General features: G+C 40.0%; 2 protein-coding genes across 6 annotated transcripts in view; one reads left to right on the forward strand and one right to left on the reverse strand.

Moving 5' to 3' along the window:
- The window catches only part of WDR64 (WD repeat domain 64), a 49,773-nt gene extending 43,992 nt beyond the window's left edge, over positions 1-5,781 (forward strand). The window contains 5 exon segments of the mRNA XM_072035101.1: positions 2,094-2,123; positions 2,125-2,185; positions 4,472-4,552; positions 5,018-5,179; positions 5,299-5,781. Coding sequence (XP_071891202.1) covers positions 2,094-2,123; positions 2,125-2,185; positions 4,472-4,552; positions 5,018-5,179; positions 5,299-5,781 — 817 coding nt within the window.
- Positions 5,782-5,966: 185 nt separating this feature from the next.
- Positions 5,967-10,712, reverse strand: LOC101792586 (uncharacterized). 5 transcript variants are annotated; one of them, XM_038177535.2, is made up of 4 exons: positions 10,572-10,711; positions 10,396-10,491; positions 8,875-8,931; positions 5,967-8,164 (listed from the first exon to the last, which is right to left on the reverse strand). In XM_038177535.2, exons 2-4 carry the CDS (start codon positions 10,428-10,430, stop codon positions 7,165-7,167), a joined length of 1,092 nt encoding a protein of 363 aa, XP_038033463.2. In that variant the 5' UTR covers positions 10,431-10,491; positions 10,572-10,711; the 3' UTR covers positions 5,967-7,164. The 5 variants fall into 5 exon arrangements, with proteins under 5 accessions (XP_038033463.2, XP_038033462.2, XP_038033464.2 ...); XM_038177534.2 differs by having other exon boundaries at positions 10,396-10,473; positions 10,572-10,695; XM_038177536.2 differs by lacking the exon at positions 8,875-8,931 and having other exon boundaries at positions 10,572-10,712.
- Positions 10,713-15,590: the final 4,878 nt, after the last annotated feature.

Raw genomic sequence — 15,590 nt, forward strand, 5'->3', positions numbered from 1 at the left:
AATCCTCTTTTTTTTTTTTTTTAATTAATATGGTTTTACAAATCATGAGTAAATCTCTTAGATGTTATAACTAGGTGGCTGTTAGGATTAGGTGATGGTCAGGATTTGAATTGAGTAATAGTAATAGTGATGACTATGTAATTGCTTCAGATTTTAGCTTTATTTAGAGTCTGTATGTTATGTATGTTAGCAGCCTGTTTCTCTTCTAATTGCACAAGCTGATATACTTCTGCGATCCCTAAAGCTTTATTGAAAAAGCTTAATGTGAATAGCTTCATCCCAGAAACAATCTTTCAGTTTAAAAAGTGGTCTTATTAAGTTTGCTGGGATGTTGTAGATATATTCACATACTCACATACTACAGATCATAACACTCTGATACAGGCATGTTGTATGTTCAATAGCAGTTTTAATTCTACGTAGAGTTCTCAAGGGATGTGGGTTGGCTACAAGACAAGCCAGTAATACTTGGCCCTTTAGCTAAGGCTGTAGGAGGTCAAATTTCTAGTCCTGGAGCTCCCTGTTTTATTAATCATTGGGTTAAGCAAATGCAGAAGCTACATGCACATGGTCTTTAGTGACAAGGCAATTCAAGCCTAGGAAAAAAATATTTCACAGCTTAAGAAAATCACACATGCTTTAATGTTAAGGTTTCATGTGCTGTGTACACTTTTTAGGCTGCCTTTTAACCAAAGCACTTTGGGACAATGGGAAAGCTCAAAGATCCTTTAGTGTTAGCCCATCCAGGCCAGTATCCTGGAAGCACTTATGATTACATATAGTTCTTACTAATGTGAGTAGTGCCACTGAAGTCAGAACAGTAACTCATCAGTGAAGAGAAGTTCTTGGCTGTGTTTGAAAGACTACTCCCTATAGTCCTTTTGAACAGGCAGCAACGAGGCTGAAACCTCTAGAATCAAAGATACTATAATTAAAGGCAGCTAACCTTAAAGAAACTTTGCATTAATGACATGCCTGTGTCAAACACGACTACTTTTTTAAGGACCCTTCAAATATTTCAGTAAAGGAGAACAGGTAGCATACATTTAAAACACGATAATTAGACTGGAAGCAAATGAGAAGCCTTTTTAACTGTGCAAAAAAAAAAAAAAAAAAAAAAGCAGTCACATGCTGTGGAACAGAAAGTTTCAGTCTTATCATTCTATATGATCTGTATGCTGCCACCTCAAGAGTAGCTCAATTCTCTGGATTAATTGTACCAAATAGTATAATGGACAGCTAGCCTACTTTTGCTAGCCAATACTTATCCAAGAGTCAGTGTTACTTACATGTGCTAGGCTTTGCTCTTCACAGGCGCTTCTCTTGGGTTAAGTCAACTTATCTTCCTGATGTTAATACTGTTCCCTTATTGGATAGCTGTCATATAATTCACCAAGTTAATGTTTTAGAATTTTTAATAATAATTCACATTATAAATGTTAATAACAGATATTCCCTAAATGTGCATATATATGAAAAGGTACAAACCCAGCTGAATAGCATAGGTGCTAGTTTAAATGAGTGTCTCAGGTGACATACTGAAAAATGTCAGCAGGAAGACAGACCCATAAAGAAAAATTGTATCAGTTTCTCTCTGTAGTTTATGATTCCTTAGCTTGTGTGTTATGACATTTTTTTCTGATTATAAAATTAAACTGTGTTAATCTGCACTAATAGATATTTTAATTTAGATCATTTCTTCTTGTGATTAACTTTGGAAACCAGATATATGACCAGATGAGACTCTCTTTGTTATTACAGTGGCATAGAGGAATTGTAGTAAGAACTGAGAGAAATGATGAAAACCCATTATCAGACAATGTGTCTGCACTCAGATTTGCTAACTAGTGTTTTATATATCAATTTATCTAGCCTCCTAAAGATGACAAACCAGTGTCTGGATTGACAAAGTTTGATTGAAGCACTTTATGGCACCTTTGAAGCTCCCAATATAAATCATATTTTGATGATATGGAATAATTTACACATCAAAATAATTTTATTTTGAAGCAATTAAGAATGTCAAATTCAAAATTGCCACTTAGATAGGAGCATCTGATTTTTTTCTTTCTTCTTCTGCCTTATGTGCACAGGTGGAAATCATTGACCAGATCACCTTCAATTTCCTAAACATGTCAACATAATTCAAGACTTGAAGTTTTTCAAAGCTTTGGCTTTTCCAAAGGTATGCAATGTATATGACAGATTTGTTTCAGTTCTGTGCAATATATTATGAATTGCAACTGCATTTCTCATTTATAAAACAGCCATAAATAACCCTATATATTCTTATTCAGTGGACAAGCTAGAACAAAAAATGCAGTAACAGATCAAAAAAATTGAAAATTCTGTGGTTTTCATTCTCATTGTTTCACGCTTCCAAGTCCCGTTTATATGAAAGAACACAATGATTCACTTGCTTGGCTTAACAGCATAAAAAACAAACACAAAACAACAACAATGAAATCTAGGATTCTCACACACTCCAACAGAAATCCTAAACATCCCAGTTCTACCTGAAGGGTGTGTGAAAATGCTAGAACGACAGTGAATCACTGGTTATGTATAATTGTTCTTTCAAGGTTCCCATGAAATCAGATTCCAAGAGAATCCTGAGTCAGTTTGGATATCATTATGAACAATTTCTACGCCTGTAACTGAATAATGGTTCATCTCTACTTGGCTTAGCCCTTAAAACTTCTTTTGTTGGAGTTGTACTAGAAAAGTGAAAAGATACAAATTCTATGGCCACTTGCAAAATAAAGAAACAAACAAAAAAATGGCTTCCATTAACACCTTTCTGACCATTTTCTCCCCCCACTAAACAGCTAGTGAGGGGTATGAACTCTTAACATCCTCTCCTAAAATCTGTGGTACTGTGTCTCCTATGTACCACAATCTGTTATCCTAATGTGGTCAGCTAAGATTCAAACAGTAGTCAGTGAAAGACATTATTCCATGTGACCATTTCTCTCAGTGTATCTTGGGTGAAATGATGACAAGGTGAGTGGAAGATACTTCTCTGTTGCTTATTGCCCTGTCTTACCACCTCCATTCTCTTGTTTCCTGGGACACCAAGGATCAGTTCTCATCTCATATGGATGATTGACTAGTTGGAGCTAGTGGATTACTTGCTGTTAGGTAAAGGTAGCCAAGCACACAGTTTTGAGACATTCTGTCATTTCACCCGAAGGAAGCAACAAGTTGACAAGCTCCCTTAAGTAACAGTTATACCAGTCATGGATGCTGCACAGTCTCTGAAGTGGCCTGTGTTTAAATCACAGGGAAACTACTGGAACTGGTTGTGCTGTAGGAGCATACATTGTTGTTCAACAGCTCTAGACAACAATGTATAATAAGAGAGAACAGTGTCAGTGGGGAGAAAAAAAAAAAAAAAAAAAAAAAGGTTGATGTAAAAAGGTTGATGTTGGGTATAAAACATGAATTTTAATGTAGCAGAGTCAGTGGTTGAGAACATGGTGGGACAAGTCAGTAGTTTCATGTTCAAAAACATTAGCACTGGAGCACCCTTGTGATTGGGATTTTGATGAGAAAAAAGGTATGATTTCCTTTTATTAGCCTTAGAGATGAACAAAAGAGTGGACTTCAGTTTTTACTTCATACTAGAAAAAAAATGTAAGTAGAAAATCTCTGTACATTGTACCAGTTTGAATTAAACTCATGTTTTCAACTATTTCAACGTTTAGGTATACTTTTTTTCCTCGTTGGAGGACCATAAGTTGTTCTACTAGGGTGAAATCACTGCTATATTGTGTAAGAACAGTTAAATTTCCTGCCCTGTCTTTAAGTATAATACCTAGGTAAGTATCAGGATTCAGGTGAGCATGGATGAACTTGATGTATTTTCAGTAATTCAGAGCTTCCTACAGTTTACAGCACTAATGCCCTTGTGTTCATCTGCATCTTTCCTAACAGTTTGCTGAGGTGTTTGGGATTTGCACAGCCCAACAAAGATAGCCAGAGTAATAGTCCTGCGATGAAGCTATCATTTGGGAGAGAGTTCTTACTGTATTAATTACCCTTTGGCTAGACTTCCATTGTCCTCTAATAACATGCATCCAACAAACCTGACAAGTAACCTGAAAACGATTCCTGTATTGACCTTAGCCAAGATGTTAATAGGTGATGTAACTACATAAGTATTTAAAACTAGCTTTAGTTTAGGTGATAAAAAAACATTTTGCTATTAACTGTCTTTATTTGTTGTCCCAGGGGAAGATGGAATCTTGCTAGTTGTGCCTTTTCTATAGCAGAAAGATCTCTTTCTAATTTAGAAATGTTCAAAACTTGTGCATAAAACACAATCTCTCTATGTAGTAATTGCATTCCTTTCTTCAGATAACATGAATGTTACTATGCTGTTCAATAACAAAAGTAATATGCAACAACATTTCTTTATTACCTTTTGTCTTGAGCTAGTAATGCACTGACTTTGGTTTCCCTTGATCAGATCCACAGGCAACCTTTGGAAATTTTTGAGTCAGGAAACAGAGTATGTGGTGCAGTATTTGGGTCACTTCCCATATATGAGGTAAGCACAAGTGTTTTCCACCTTTTGCAGTAACATTAATGCAGCAGAAGCCATTAGAACTAGTAAATGGTTACAATCACACACTTGGACATTTTATTTTTAAATGCTTCTCAATTTAATTTTCTCACATGGTTTGCATCACTACCAATTATATCCAACTTCTTATGTGTGCGCTCAACAATGGCTTGATCTGTGGGGGACTGAGGAATTCCTGTGATGCGTCGGTTACCCCAAGTTCGAAAAAAAGTTTGAAGGGAGTGACTACCATAGGCAGGGACATTGTTGGGTTTTATTTCCTTTGGGATGCCTAGCACTATGAAGGCAACATGGAAGTGAGCCTGGACATGGCGACTAGTTTTTTCTTTTTTTTTTCCCCTCTTTTTCTTTTTTTTTTCTCTCTCTCTTTTCTTTCTTTTTTTTTTTTTTTTTTTTGTTTTGTTTTGTTTTGTTTTGTTTTATATTCAGGCTGCAATGTCCTCGATCACTGCATTGATTCATTGCAAATCATGCAGCAATCTCCATTTCCCATCCTTCTTCTCGATGACAAACACTGGTGAATTCCATGGGCTGTCTGTTGGATGTATGTCCTTGTTGGAGTTGTTCTTGAACCAACTCCTGCAGACTACTGCTTGGAAAAGAATCAGCTGAGCAATTCTAGTTCCCTTTGGTATGAGCACTGGAGGAGAGGGAGTCCATGCCATTGCTTGTATTATCCCTTCAAAATCCACATCAATTACTCTGGGCAGTACAAAAAGACCCATGGTCCCTTTACACTAAGAGGTATTTTACAGACCCAAGTGTCCCAAAGGGTGCATGCAGTCCGTTACTGTGGAGACATCCAATCCGGCGCTTCCTCGGGTTTGGGCAGTGGGGGAATCCACCGTGACGCAGTTGGTGGAACCACTGGTGCAGCGGGCGATGACGGCTGCGGCCTGGCAGTCACCATCCCCCAGGGTGGTGACTGCCCACGACGGAGGGCCGGGGCACTGGAGGTGTCGCACGCCCCGCGCTCCCCTTCCTGTTTCGCCACCACAGCTGTGAAGGCTGACCCTCTGCGTTATTCTTCGAGTGGCAGCGGTTGGCCCAGTGCCAGCCCTTGCCGCACGGTGGGCAAGCAGCGGGAGGAGCAGGGTTACCGCGTGTCCCCCCTCCCCGCTCCTCGCTGTGGGCATTCAGCAGCAAAATGTCCCGTGGCTTGGCAGCGGAAACACCGCCTGCCTCCCATTTGAAGTGCCACAGCAAAGGCTACGGCCAAAGCGACAGTGTGATGTTCTATGGACCCAACTCGATCACATGCCTCTGTGTTTGTGCTAATGTAGTATTAACAGGCAGGGCTTGGAGTATTTTCTTACAGTCTGTGTTTGCATTTTCCGCTGCCATAAGGGCCTCCTTCGCCTCGCGGTTGTCAATATCAATGAATTGCGTATAAGGCTCGCTAACTTGTTGCCTACTGCTAGTAAACGATGACTCGACTTTTCCCGCTTCAGGTAACTTCAGCACAGCCTGGAGGGCCAGAGACGCGGACTGCCGCAGGATGGCATCGTTGAGCCGAGCCTGCAATCTCGGATTAAGGAACGGCTCGGTCCCCATCAACTCTGGGATCCCGGCCCCCCGGAGGGGGTCGCCAGGCCCTCTTATATGCTTTACATATACTTTCCCCGTAGCCCCATGCGCTGTCCACACGCCCAAATCTGTCATACAATTGGTTAGAGACCCTCAGACACACACCTCGAGCCAGCCAGCAATTGGCCACTGCCAAGCTCATCTTTAACACCGTAGCCAAGTTACTTTATCTCGACCTTGCTCAAGTTTTTGTTTCTACCGCTTGTTTCCTCATTATCTCTAATTCAGGGACACATGAAACAGCACAAAGCCACCTGCAAATTCCTTTCCCACAGGAACCATGCAGTAAAGAAAACTGTCTAAAATGCATGATGTGTAGATGTTGTGTTTAGCAGCCTTCCATCCAATTGCTACCTTATTGCTGTGCTATTTGAATTGCGACAAAACTACAGCACTATATAGTAATGCTCTCTTTTTTCTCATAATTTATTACATAAAACCTGAAGTAGTTCAGGCTGTATGTCACTGCACAGCATTAATTTACTTGTTGAGTTCCAACTCCTAATACTTTAAAGACACCAAATGGAAATTAGTCCTAGCCCCAAACATTCTAAACAATGGTATTACTCGTTGTTTTTTTTAAGTGTTGCAAGAAAAGAAAAGACACTCCATTTCTTTGAACAGACAATCTACTAAGACACTGTACTACAAAGAATTATTTTGAAGAATAGTTGTTTATTGTATCCTAGAGGAGAGAGGACACTGCTGGGAAGAAGCTAAGAACAAAAGAGCATGTCAGACAAGTAGTACTTCCAAAGATACCCTTCAGGCAGTCTTTTCAGTGCTGGATCTAGTACAAAGTTGTTTGTTAACTGATTTGTTGGGTACTATCTGTGAATTTTATCTTGATGATGTCTGTCTTTAGAGGTTAGTGTCTCTCCTCCAGCATCCAGAATTATATTGCAGGTTTAAGAGTTACAGGTATATCAGTTGTTTTGTTGTTCGAGATCATTACTGTAGTATGGAAAGGTATCTTAAGACAGTCTCTTTCAGCATGGCAGAAATTCATGGTTGGATTGGCTACAGTAATTAGTTTGCCAGAATTTCATTACAGCTCTTGCTAATGCTTTACAGAATCTGAGACGCTCTTCAGGTGCCCTAACCCACTGGGGTAGCTCCAACTGAATGGCATCAACGGCACCAGAATCACGGGAGCCAAAAGTCTTTGTTATGTATCCACCACTATAATAGTTCCCATTATTGGGGCTAGGATTGGATGGAGAAGGCACACAAACATAACTGTTATTTTGTTCTTCAATATATTTACCCAAACTTCTGTTCCCTGCAAGCAGAGTCTCAAAAGACACACTAACTAGCTGATTGGCCAGATATCTAATGGAGGAACATGACGCAGAAAAGACACCAGAATTAAGGGAAGTTTTTGAAACTGTGTAGCCTAGTTCTATCCACTGTTCAGGATGTGCTTGTCCATGGATATCCAGAATCAGGCCCCTTGTCATCTGTGATTTTGCAGTGGTCAAAAATCCCATATAATCCTCCCAGGCCTGTTCTGCTTGGGGAATTCCAAAGGCGGCTTCTTCCTTTTCCCTGTTAGCATCCATCTTGAACCTCTGTAGGTGATTTATAATGATATGTGGGAAGAAGCCATCAGTAATCTTGTTGATTTCTTCAGCAAGAACCTGAGCCACTTCTATGGTATACCTGTCTTGGTTGGTAGACACTTTGCAGTTCTTATAGTCTTGAATGCTTCCAGGAGGACAATCATGAGAGAAAATACAAGAAGATGTCTCTGCATCCCAACAGCCAGCCTTTCGATCAGGGATGTCTTCAGGTTCCATTGACCCACCATGTGGGACAGAGAGGATCAGGTTCATGTTGCCCACTTGATATTCTGTGAAATTATTATGACCAAATAAAACTTCTCTGCTGCCAGTGTGTTTCAATAGCAAAGATAAAATGGAAAGGAAGAACGGATGCATGATTTTTATTTGCTGCTGGAAGACTTGGCAATAAGGAATATGGCAGTACCTACATAAAAGCAAAAGACAGATTTTAGATTTTTTACAGCTGGAAACATGAGTGTTCAAATGCTGCTGGAATAATTAGTTACTGGTTAACCTATTTTAATTTAACTCCAACTAGCACAAAGAAGAAAAGCACTTACAAGAGAAACAAGGGACTTAGTGTGGCTAGACATAACTAAGAGAATTCTCACAGAACAACAGGACAAGGGAAATGGTAGGTTACTGGGCTGCCTTCATTCCCCAAGAACACAGAAGGATTGATTATTTGATCATCTTACCTAATCCCAGTGAATTGCCAGATCTCAGCAAAATATTTAAAATAAACATTTTCCCACCTAACCTCTGAAACTTGAAGAAAATTCTACCAAGATTTGATAAAACATCTGTATCTCATTGACCTGAGTGACATGTCTTTCCATTATCCACATGCTTACAAAATCTAGAGGTTATTTCAACTCAGATCACCACTGGGTTTATCTAAAATAAACAGACTGATAAAAATTGAGTGCTACCAAGCCCTATCTCTGTCTGCTCTTCAGGCTGAGTTAATTTCATAGCATCATAGACAGATACCAGTGAGTGCATTATGGAGTGACTCTCTCCTCTTTGGTTTTCAAGTTCTTTCTCTTCGACACAGCTAAGGTATTTTTAAGCTCTCACTGACTGACGTTTTTTTGGAAAGCTGCAATTCAGCAAGGTGCTAAAAGTACTTACTGGTTTGGAGGTATTACATCCCTAAGAAAATCAATTGAGTGTAACCATGTTCGACAGCTGTAAAATGAATGAGTAAAGTCAGTGAAGAGCAGAATAAGAAAGGATACTTTTACTTCCATGAATTAAAAAAAAAAGCTTCACATAACACAGTCCAGGTGAAGAGTATGTGTGTATTAAATGGGTGCACTAACAGATGAGGCAGGCTGTGCTGTTGTCTGTATTGCCTTTACCATTAACTCGCCTGTAGAATAGCAGGGGCACAGAGGGACAGCTAAGTAAGAGAGCTGAATATCTGAAATAATCTGTCCACCACCACGCCTGGCCTGAGCGCATATATTACAGCGGTCAGTAATACTGAGAAGGGAAGCACTAAGGTTCCCATCACCTTCATTTCCCCAAGCAGTCTGCACCCACTGACCTGTCTGGGGCTCCCTTCCACTACTGTGTGATGCATTTGTCTTCAAATCTGAAGGAGCAGTAACCAGCAAAGGAGGCATCCTACACCCTACCCTTTTAATGCTGCCATAAAGACAGCACAGAGTATCTCTGCTCCCTGCTGTAACTTCTGCAGAGTCTCCTACAACCCATGCAGCTCCCATTGGTATGGATGCATCCTCCCACCAGTTTTTCACACTTAAGAAAAGCAGAGAGCAATTTCACCCAGGTGACACAGCAAAATATTCTTTCCCTACTGTGAAGTCAGCTGTCAGCATCCTTGCTGGCTTTTTAGAAACAACCTCCTCTGCCTACTGGTCTGGTACACATTGGGGTGCCTGTGCACAAAGAGTGATTATCTTCTTTCTCAGATGAAAGTCATGAGCTAGAATCTGATCCCTGGAAATCTAATCTTGAGTTTTCCTTCAGAGCATAATCAAAAGCTCTTTTTTTTTTCCTCTCTCCTCTCTCTTATAAAGGATTTTCAGTCCTTTAACATGAGCTTTCAGCTTAAAAAGCTTATCCTCCATTGTTTATGGTTACCTAGGTTTCCCTGAGGCACAGGCTTATACCAGTTAGTTCACTGTTTGCATTACCAGAAACACAGAGAAAATATTTTCAAGCATTACTCAAAATCCTTTTTATCCAAGGGACAGACTACAGATAAAAATATAGCACAAGTCACTTATATAAGTCTAGGAATAGCTTACCTCAGGTACAGCGGGCCCCAGCAACAAGTTAAATAAATCAACAGCAACAACTCACAGGTGCTGCTCACCTGCCTTAGGATTCAGGTTTCCTTTGCCTCAGGCTCTCAGCTTAAATACAATGACACAGCTGTTCATTTCCCACTATCGGCCCAGAAATTTGTTGTCACCTGCAGCAGTTCACTTGTCTTTTTACATTTTCTTGTTAATGATTGAATCAGACTTAACACCACTAGATTCCATTTTAAAAATACCTGCAGACACAGCTTTGTATGGTTCCCAAATGGGAAGAAAGCCACCCAGGCACAGTTCATGCTCTGGGCAAGCTTGGAGAGTGAGAAGGAAGTTACAAAATTTAGGAGGAAGCTAGAAAATTTACCTGTTTGCCATCTTCTCCATAAGGGGGAGGTTCATGTGAATAAGAAATAATTAAACTCTGAAGTAGGCTTCAAGATACCTGTTTATCATAGGTAAACTAACATTATTGCAAGTTTTAAAAAATCCTCAATATTTTAAACTGGCAGTAATCACTGTAGGATTACTTTGAAGATTTACCTAAAAAGAAAGGGAGAGAGAGCTGTTCCTGACTCCGTGCCTTCAAAAGCGAAACTGAACTGACCATTGCACTCTGTCCAAGCAGGTCCCTAGAGGCCAGGCTGAGTCATGCAGCTGTGTGGCACAGAGATTTCATCTGCACCTGTATTTATCATTTCACAACTCAGAACTACAAAAAGCTAATATATGTATACACACACACACACACACACACACACTAGTACGCTACAAGCTTAGCATTTAGAGCCAGCAGTGTGCCCTGGCTGCCAGGAGGGCCAACCATACCCTGGGGTGCATCAAGCACAGCATTGCTAGTCAGTCGAGGGAGCTGATTGTCCCGCTCTACTCTGCGCTGGTGCAGCCTTACCTCAAGTACTGTGTGCAGTTCTGGGCACCACAGTACAAGAACATTAAATTGTAGAGTGTCCAGAGGAGGGCGACAAAGGTGGTGAAGGGTCTAGAGGTGAAGACATACAAGGAGTGGCTAAGGTCACTGGGCCTGTTCAGCCTGGAGAAGAGGAGGCTTAGGGGGGACCTCATCACAGTCTACAGCTTCTTCACGAGGGGGAGTGGAGAGGCAGGTGACCTATTCTCTGTAATCACCAGTGATAGGATTCGCAGGAATGGTGTCAAGCTGAGGCAGGGGAAGTTTAGGCTGGACATCAGGAGGGGGTTCTTCACTGAGAGGGTGGTTGCACGCTGGAACAGGCTCCCCAGTGAAGTAGTCACTGCACCAAGCGTGTCTGAATTTAACAGGTGTTTGGACTGTGCACTTAGTCACATGGTCTAAACTTTTGGGTAGACCTGTGTGGTGCCAGGAGTTGCATTTGATGATCCTTACGGTTCCCTTCCAACTCAGGATATTCTATGATTCTTTTGTTCCCTATAATGACATGCCTTTTTAGAGATCGACAGAAACTTGCCACAAGCACCACAGCCACACCAATGGTAAGCTCAGAAAAATTAATGTGATTAATAAAGATAGATGTGATTCTTTCATGAACTCTTTTTTGCCACCACTTATATCTTTACTTGCTCCCTAAAAGAAGACCAGAAGGTAAAGCGTAACTAGTCACACTGCCATTATTCCACCTGGAAACCATTCAGGCCAATGCTTCCGTCATAAAAATAAATAAATAAATAAATAAATCTGGTATCTGGATATGAGAATGACACTCTCTTAATTCAGGTTATGTATCAGTTGATTAGTAAGCAGGCAAAAAGGCTGCTGCTTATGGAATCATTCATGCTGCATCTAAGAGCACCTGAGTTTCCATTAGAGGTCTACAAGGCTGTTCTTTACTGGGCACGGTTTGATTTAATCACAGGTTGCAGCTGCAGATAGAAAGTACCACCCAAGGGAAAAATGCACTGATGTAACAGCCAAATTGGGGCAGGAGGAAAGTAGTTCTGTTACCAACACAGTTAAAGAAGCCTCACTTCCTGGCTCCCTCCCTCAATTTTTCTGATTTCCAAATGAGGGAGACCATTAGCTTTTTCTTCAGTGCGGGAAAGACAGACAAATCTACTTCCAAAAAGATTTTCACGGTCTAGGTATATCCCTTGCCTGCATGTCAACCTCATGCATAGAGGAGACCACAGAGTGCCCCAAGCTCACCCCCCTTCTGTAGCTTTCATGCAAAGGAAACCCTGTACTGAGTGGTATTTGTAAATGATGAACCATACATGTCTGTGTGATCAGGCAGCAAGACCCTCATGAAATGGATATTTCTACTTCTAGCTCTTTGTCAAATTACATGAAAATAAATCCATAGGCTCAACGATTATTGCAAGTATACATTCAGACAAGTGGCATGAGCATGTTCTTTGTTTAGTAGATCAGGCTAAAAACCAAGTCCCAAATGCATTAACTTTTAAGAAACAAGTGGAGACTAAATTAGAAAAGAGTGTGTTCACCTCAATGCCTATACACCCTTGGGTGCAGTGACTTTTCATTTTGCATCACACTATGTTAGAAGCTGTTGTAAAGTCACTGGGATGGCTGGACACCTTGTATTTTATGGTAGGAAGCACAGGTAGAGAAGCCAAGAGAAAAGCCTCCTACCTGCTCCCTCCCTTTGGCCATTATTCATTTGGAAAGAGGGATTGTAAGTAAAATTCCAGAAAGAGGGTGATCAGTCCTGAGGGGAAAAAAAAAAAAAAAAAAAAAAAAAAAAACCAAGAAAAAAAAAAAAAGAGTAAAATATGAGTTGGGCAAGAATTTTGTGGTCCTGGCCTTCTTCAGCAAAAGTTCCTTGGCTCCAGTGTTTCTGACTCTGAGACTCACCTTATGACTATTTTTAATGTAATCTACAGAAAATAGACAAAAATAGATTAAATCAAATTACACATATAGCATTTAAAAAGATGTGGATATATTGTATTAAAATGATGTGGATATATTGTATTGCCTACCCTGATTATTGTTCTTCTCAGGAGCAGAATAGTTTAAGGAAAAAAAAAAAGACATGTCAAAACTGATATAAGAACATATTTTTAAGAGAAGTAATCAAGAATCCAAAATGCAATTGAATTTAAGAGTCCTGGAGTGTGCTAGACATAGACAGAAACATGGGTTGAAAAAAAATAAAAATAAAAAGATAGTAAAGAGGAATTCAATCGGTATTTTCAGCTTTAAAACATCTTATGGTGTCATCATGGCCAACATATTTCTATGCATTCTTTATGCATGCACAATATACTTGAGTTTTAATTCAGTATTGAATTTAAAATTCAGTACTGAATTTAAGCCTTACTGTCCACTGCCTGGAAACATTGCTTTTCTGCCCTGGTGACTAAGTCACATTCAATATTCCAAATGAGCTCTACAGACTTCAAAATGGCAAGCAGTAAAGCAAATTTACCTGGTAGGTATCAGCTTAGACACATTTCTCACTGCAAATTTTATTTTAATTTAAGTAAGCATACTTTTGGTTAAACTAACAAAAAAAATAGAAAAAGAGGGAAAGGAAAAGGAGTGGGAAAAGAACTATTACATATTTCGGACTTAAAACTGGTCAATTGTCAATCACTTTACTCCAGACATTGTATTTCTCACTTCTACCTTGAAATTACTGTATTGGAACTGCAGCACTAACATCTCAGGATGACTTGTGGTGTGCTTTACGTGACTGGCTTTGGCCCTGATGTGGGAAATGTAATGGCATGCTCTGGCCAGCCCACCGGAGTGAAAGCAGGACCTCATCAGGACACTTCAGACACATTGCACAAGGATGAGTCCATCTGATAGTTCGCACCTGTAAGGGAAACAGATTAAAACAAGAATGCCCTTCCAGGTACTTTAAAATGACCTTATGCTACTGTGCTTATACTATTTACTGTATTTATGCAATATTTATTTATGCTATTTATGGTACTTATGCTATCCCATGAGGCCTGGGGAACAGAAATATAGACATATTTAATTTCCTGTTTGTAACTACAAGTGGACCAAACAGTCAAATTCTGTGAAATTTCAGGCAAAGTACTGCATTTAATTCCTCTTGCTATTTTCCTTTGTACCAAGACAATATCATGATTTTTCAAACGCTTTCCATATGCAGATGTCCTCTAACCAGGATTTAATCACCAGCTCCAGAGACCAATACTAAGAGCAGCTTAATAAAGTAGTTAAACATAATGCCAAAAATACATATATAATATCAGAAAATCAATTAAAAAAAAAAAAAAGACTATTTCAATGCAGTGCTACTTTCTAGAGTGTTGGCAAGTCTTGCGGCTGAGTGATCTCATTGCATGCAGCTGGCAACATGCACACATTCCTGTATTTGTTTCCATTTTATGAGTACTAACTCAATACATGAAGGTTTTCTTAAGAGTGCAGATAAAATTTGCATAATTCATTATTGTGTGCATAGTCTTTCTTCGGTTCTAATCCTCTCCCCATTCTTTACTGTTTCTAGACTGCACTTGCTCTCATTAGAAAACATATGAAGACGTATTTCCTGAAGATAGGAAAAATCATGAATAAAATCAGTCTGAGACTTTTAGGTTCCAGCACGTGTGTTGCCAATAGGGAGAATTTAAGGCTGGCACTGTAGAGTGCCTTGTAGTCCTAGTCTGTGGCATGTACAGACCACACATTGGTTATCAAACTACAGTTGACTGCGTTTAATATGTCAAATAGGCAGAATGAGATACTGCAGGTGAATTGTAGCAGATGTTTAAACAGGAAGTCAATCCCATGCCTGAGATGTCCCTAAACATTAACTAGATCTCTGAAATAAAAATGTTGCTTTCTTGCCTTTTCTATTTGCATAGTTTGACTCTTCTTGTAAAATTCCACTTCAAATTTCAGTATGGGATACGGATGTTCCAGGCTTTGTTTTTAATTAAAGCAGTTATAGTAGCATGCATAGACAGATTAAAATTTCTAACTTTAAGCACTGATTCTTACAGTTACCCCAGGGTTTTGCTGCAGCAAGGTCTGTCCCTAGCCTCTCCCCTTGTAGTCAGTGACCTACTTCCACTCTCTCCCCCCTTTCACTGGGTTAGCTGCAGGGCTAAGTCCTCGTTGCACCCTGCAAACTCCGTGCCACCTTTCAGCTCCAGTATACTTGGTGTTTGCAATTTTCACGTTTGCTGCCTTCAACTGCAGGTCACGGTTCCTCTGCTATAATTGAGCTGATCTGCAGTAGTCGCTGTGAGGAGCAGTGGCAGAAGCATGACCGGCATCTCGTGGCTCCCGTAGAAAACCGCTTACAGCAAGAGCACAGGCCTGGCTGTTACCACACCTCAGTGCCTGATTCAGCTCTGTTCAGATCTCCGTAAGTTTTTAGCATTTTTAGTGTTTAGATTCTTTACGTCTAGGCATTTTGATGAGGCAACGGACACAAATACATTACACTTAAGTTGTTTTTTCTGTATTTTTTTTTTTTTTTTAACTTCTTACTGCCTGAAAATAATTTCTACATCTCAGGGTAAACCCGTGACCAGACAGCCGGGATAAAAAGAACAAAACACACATGCTGAGCGCTGCAATGGCCCAACGTTTGCAGG

The sequence above is a fragment of the Anas platyrhynchos genome, chromosome 3, assembly GCF_047663525.1.
Source record: "Anas platyrhynchos isolate ZD024472 breed Pekin duck chromosome 3, IASCAAS_PekinDuck_T2T, whole genome shotgun sequence".
In the NCBI taxonomy this organism is placed as follows: Eukaryota; Metazoa; Chordata; class Aves; order Anseriformes; family Anatidae; genus Anas; species Anas platyrhynchos.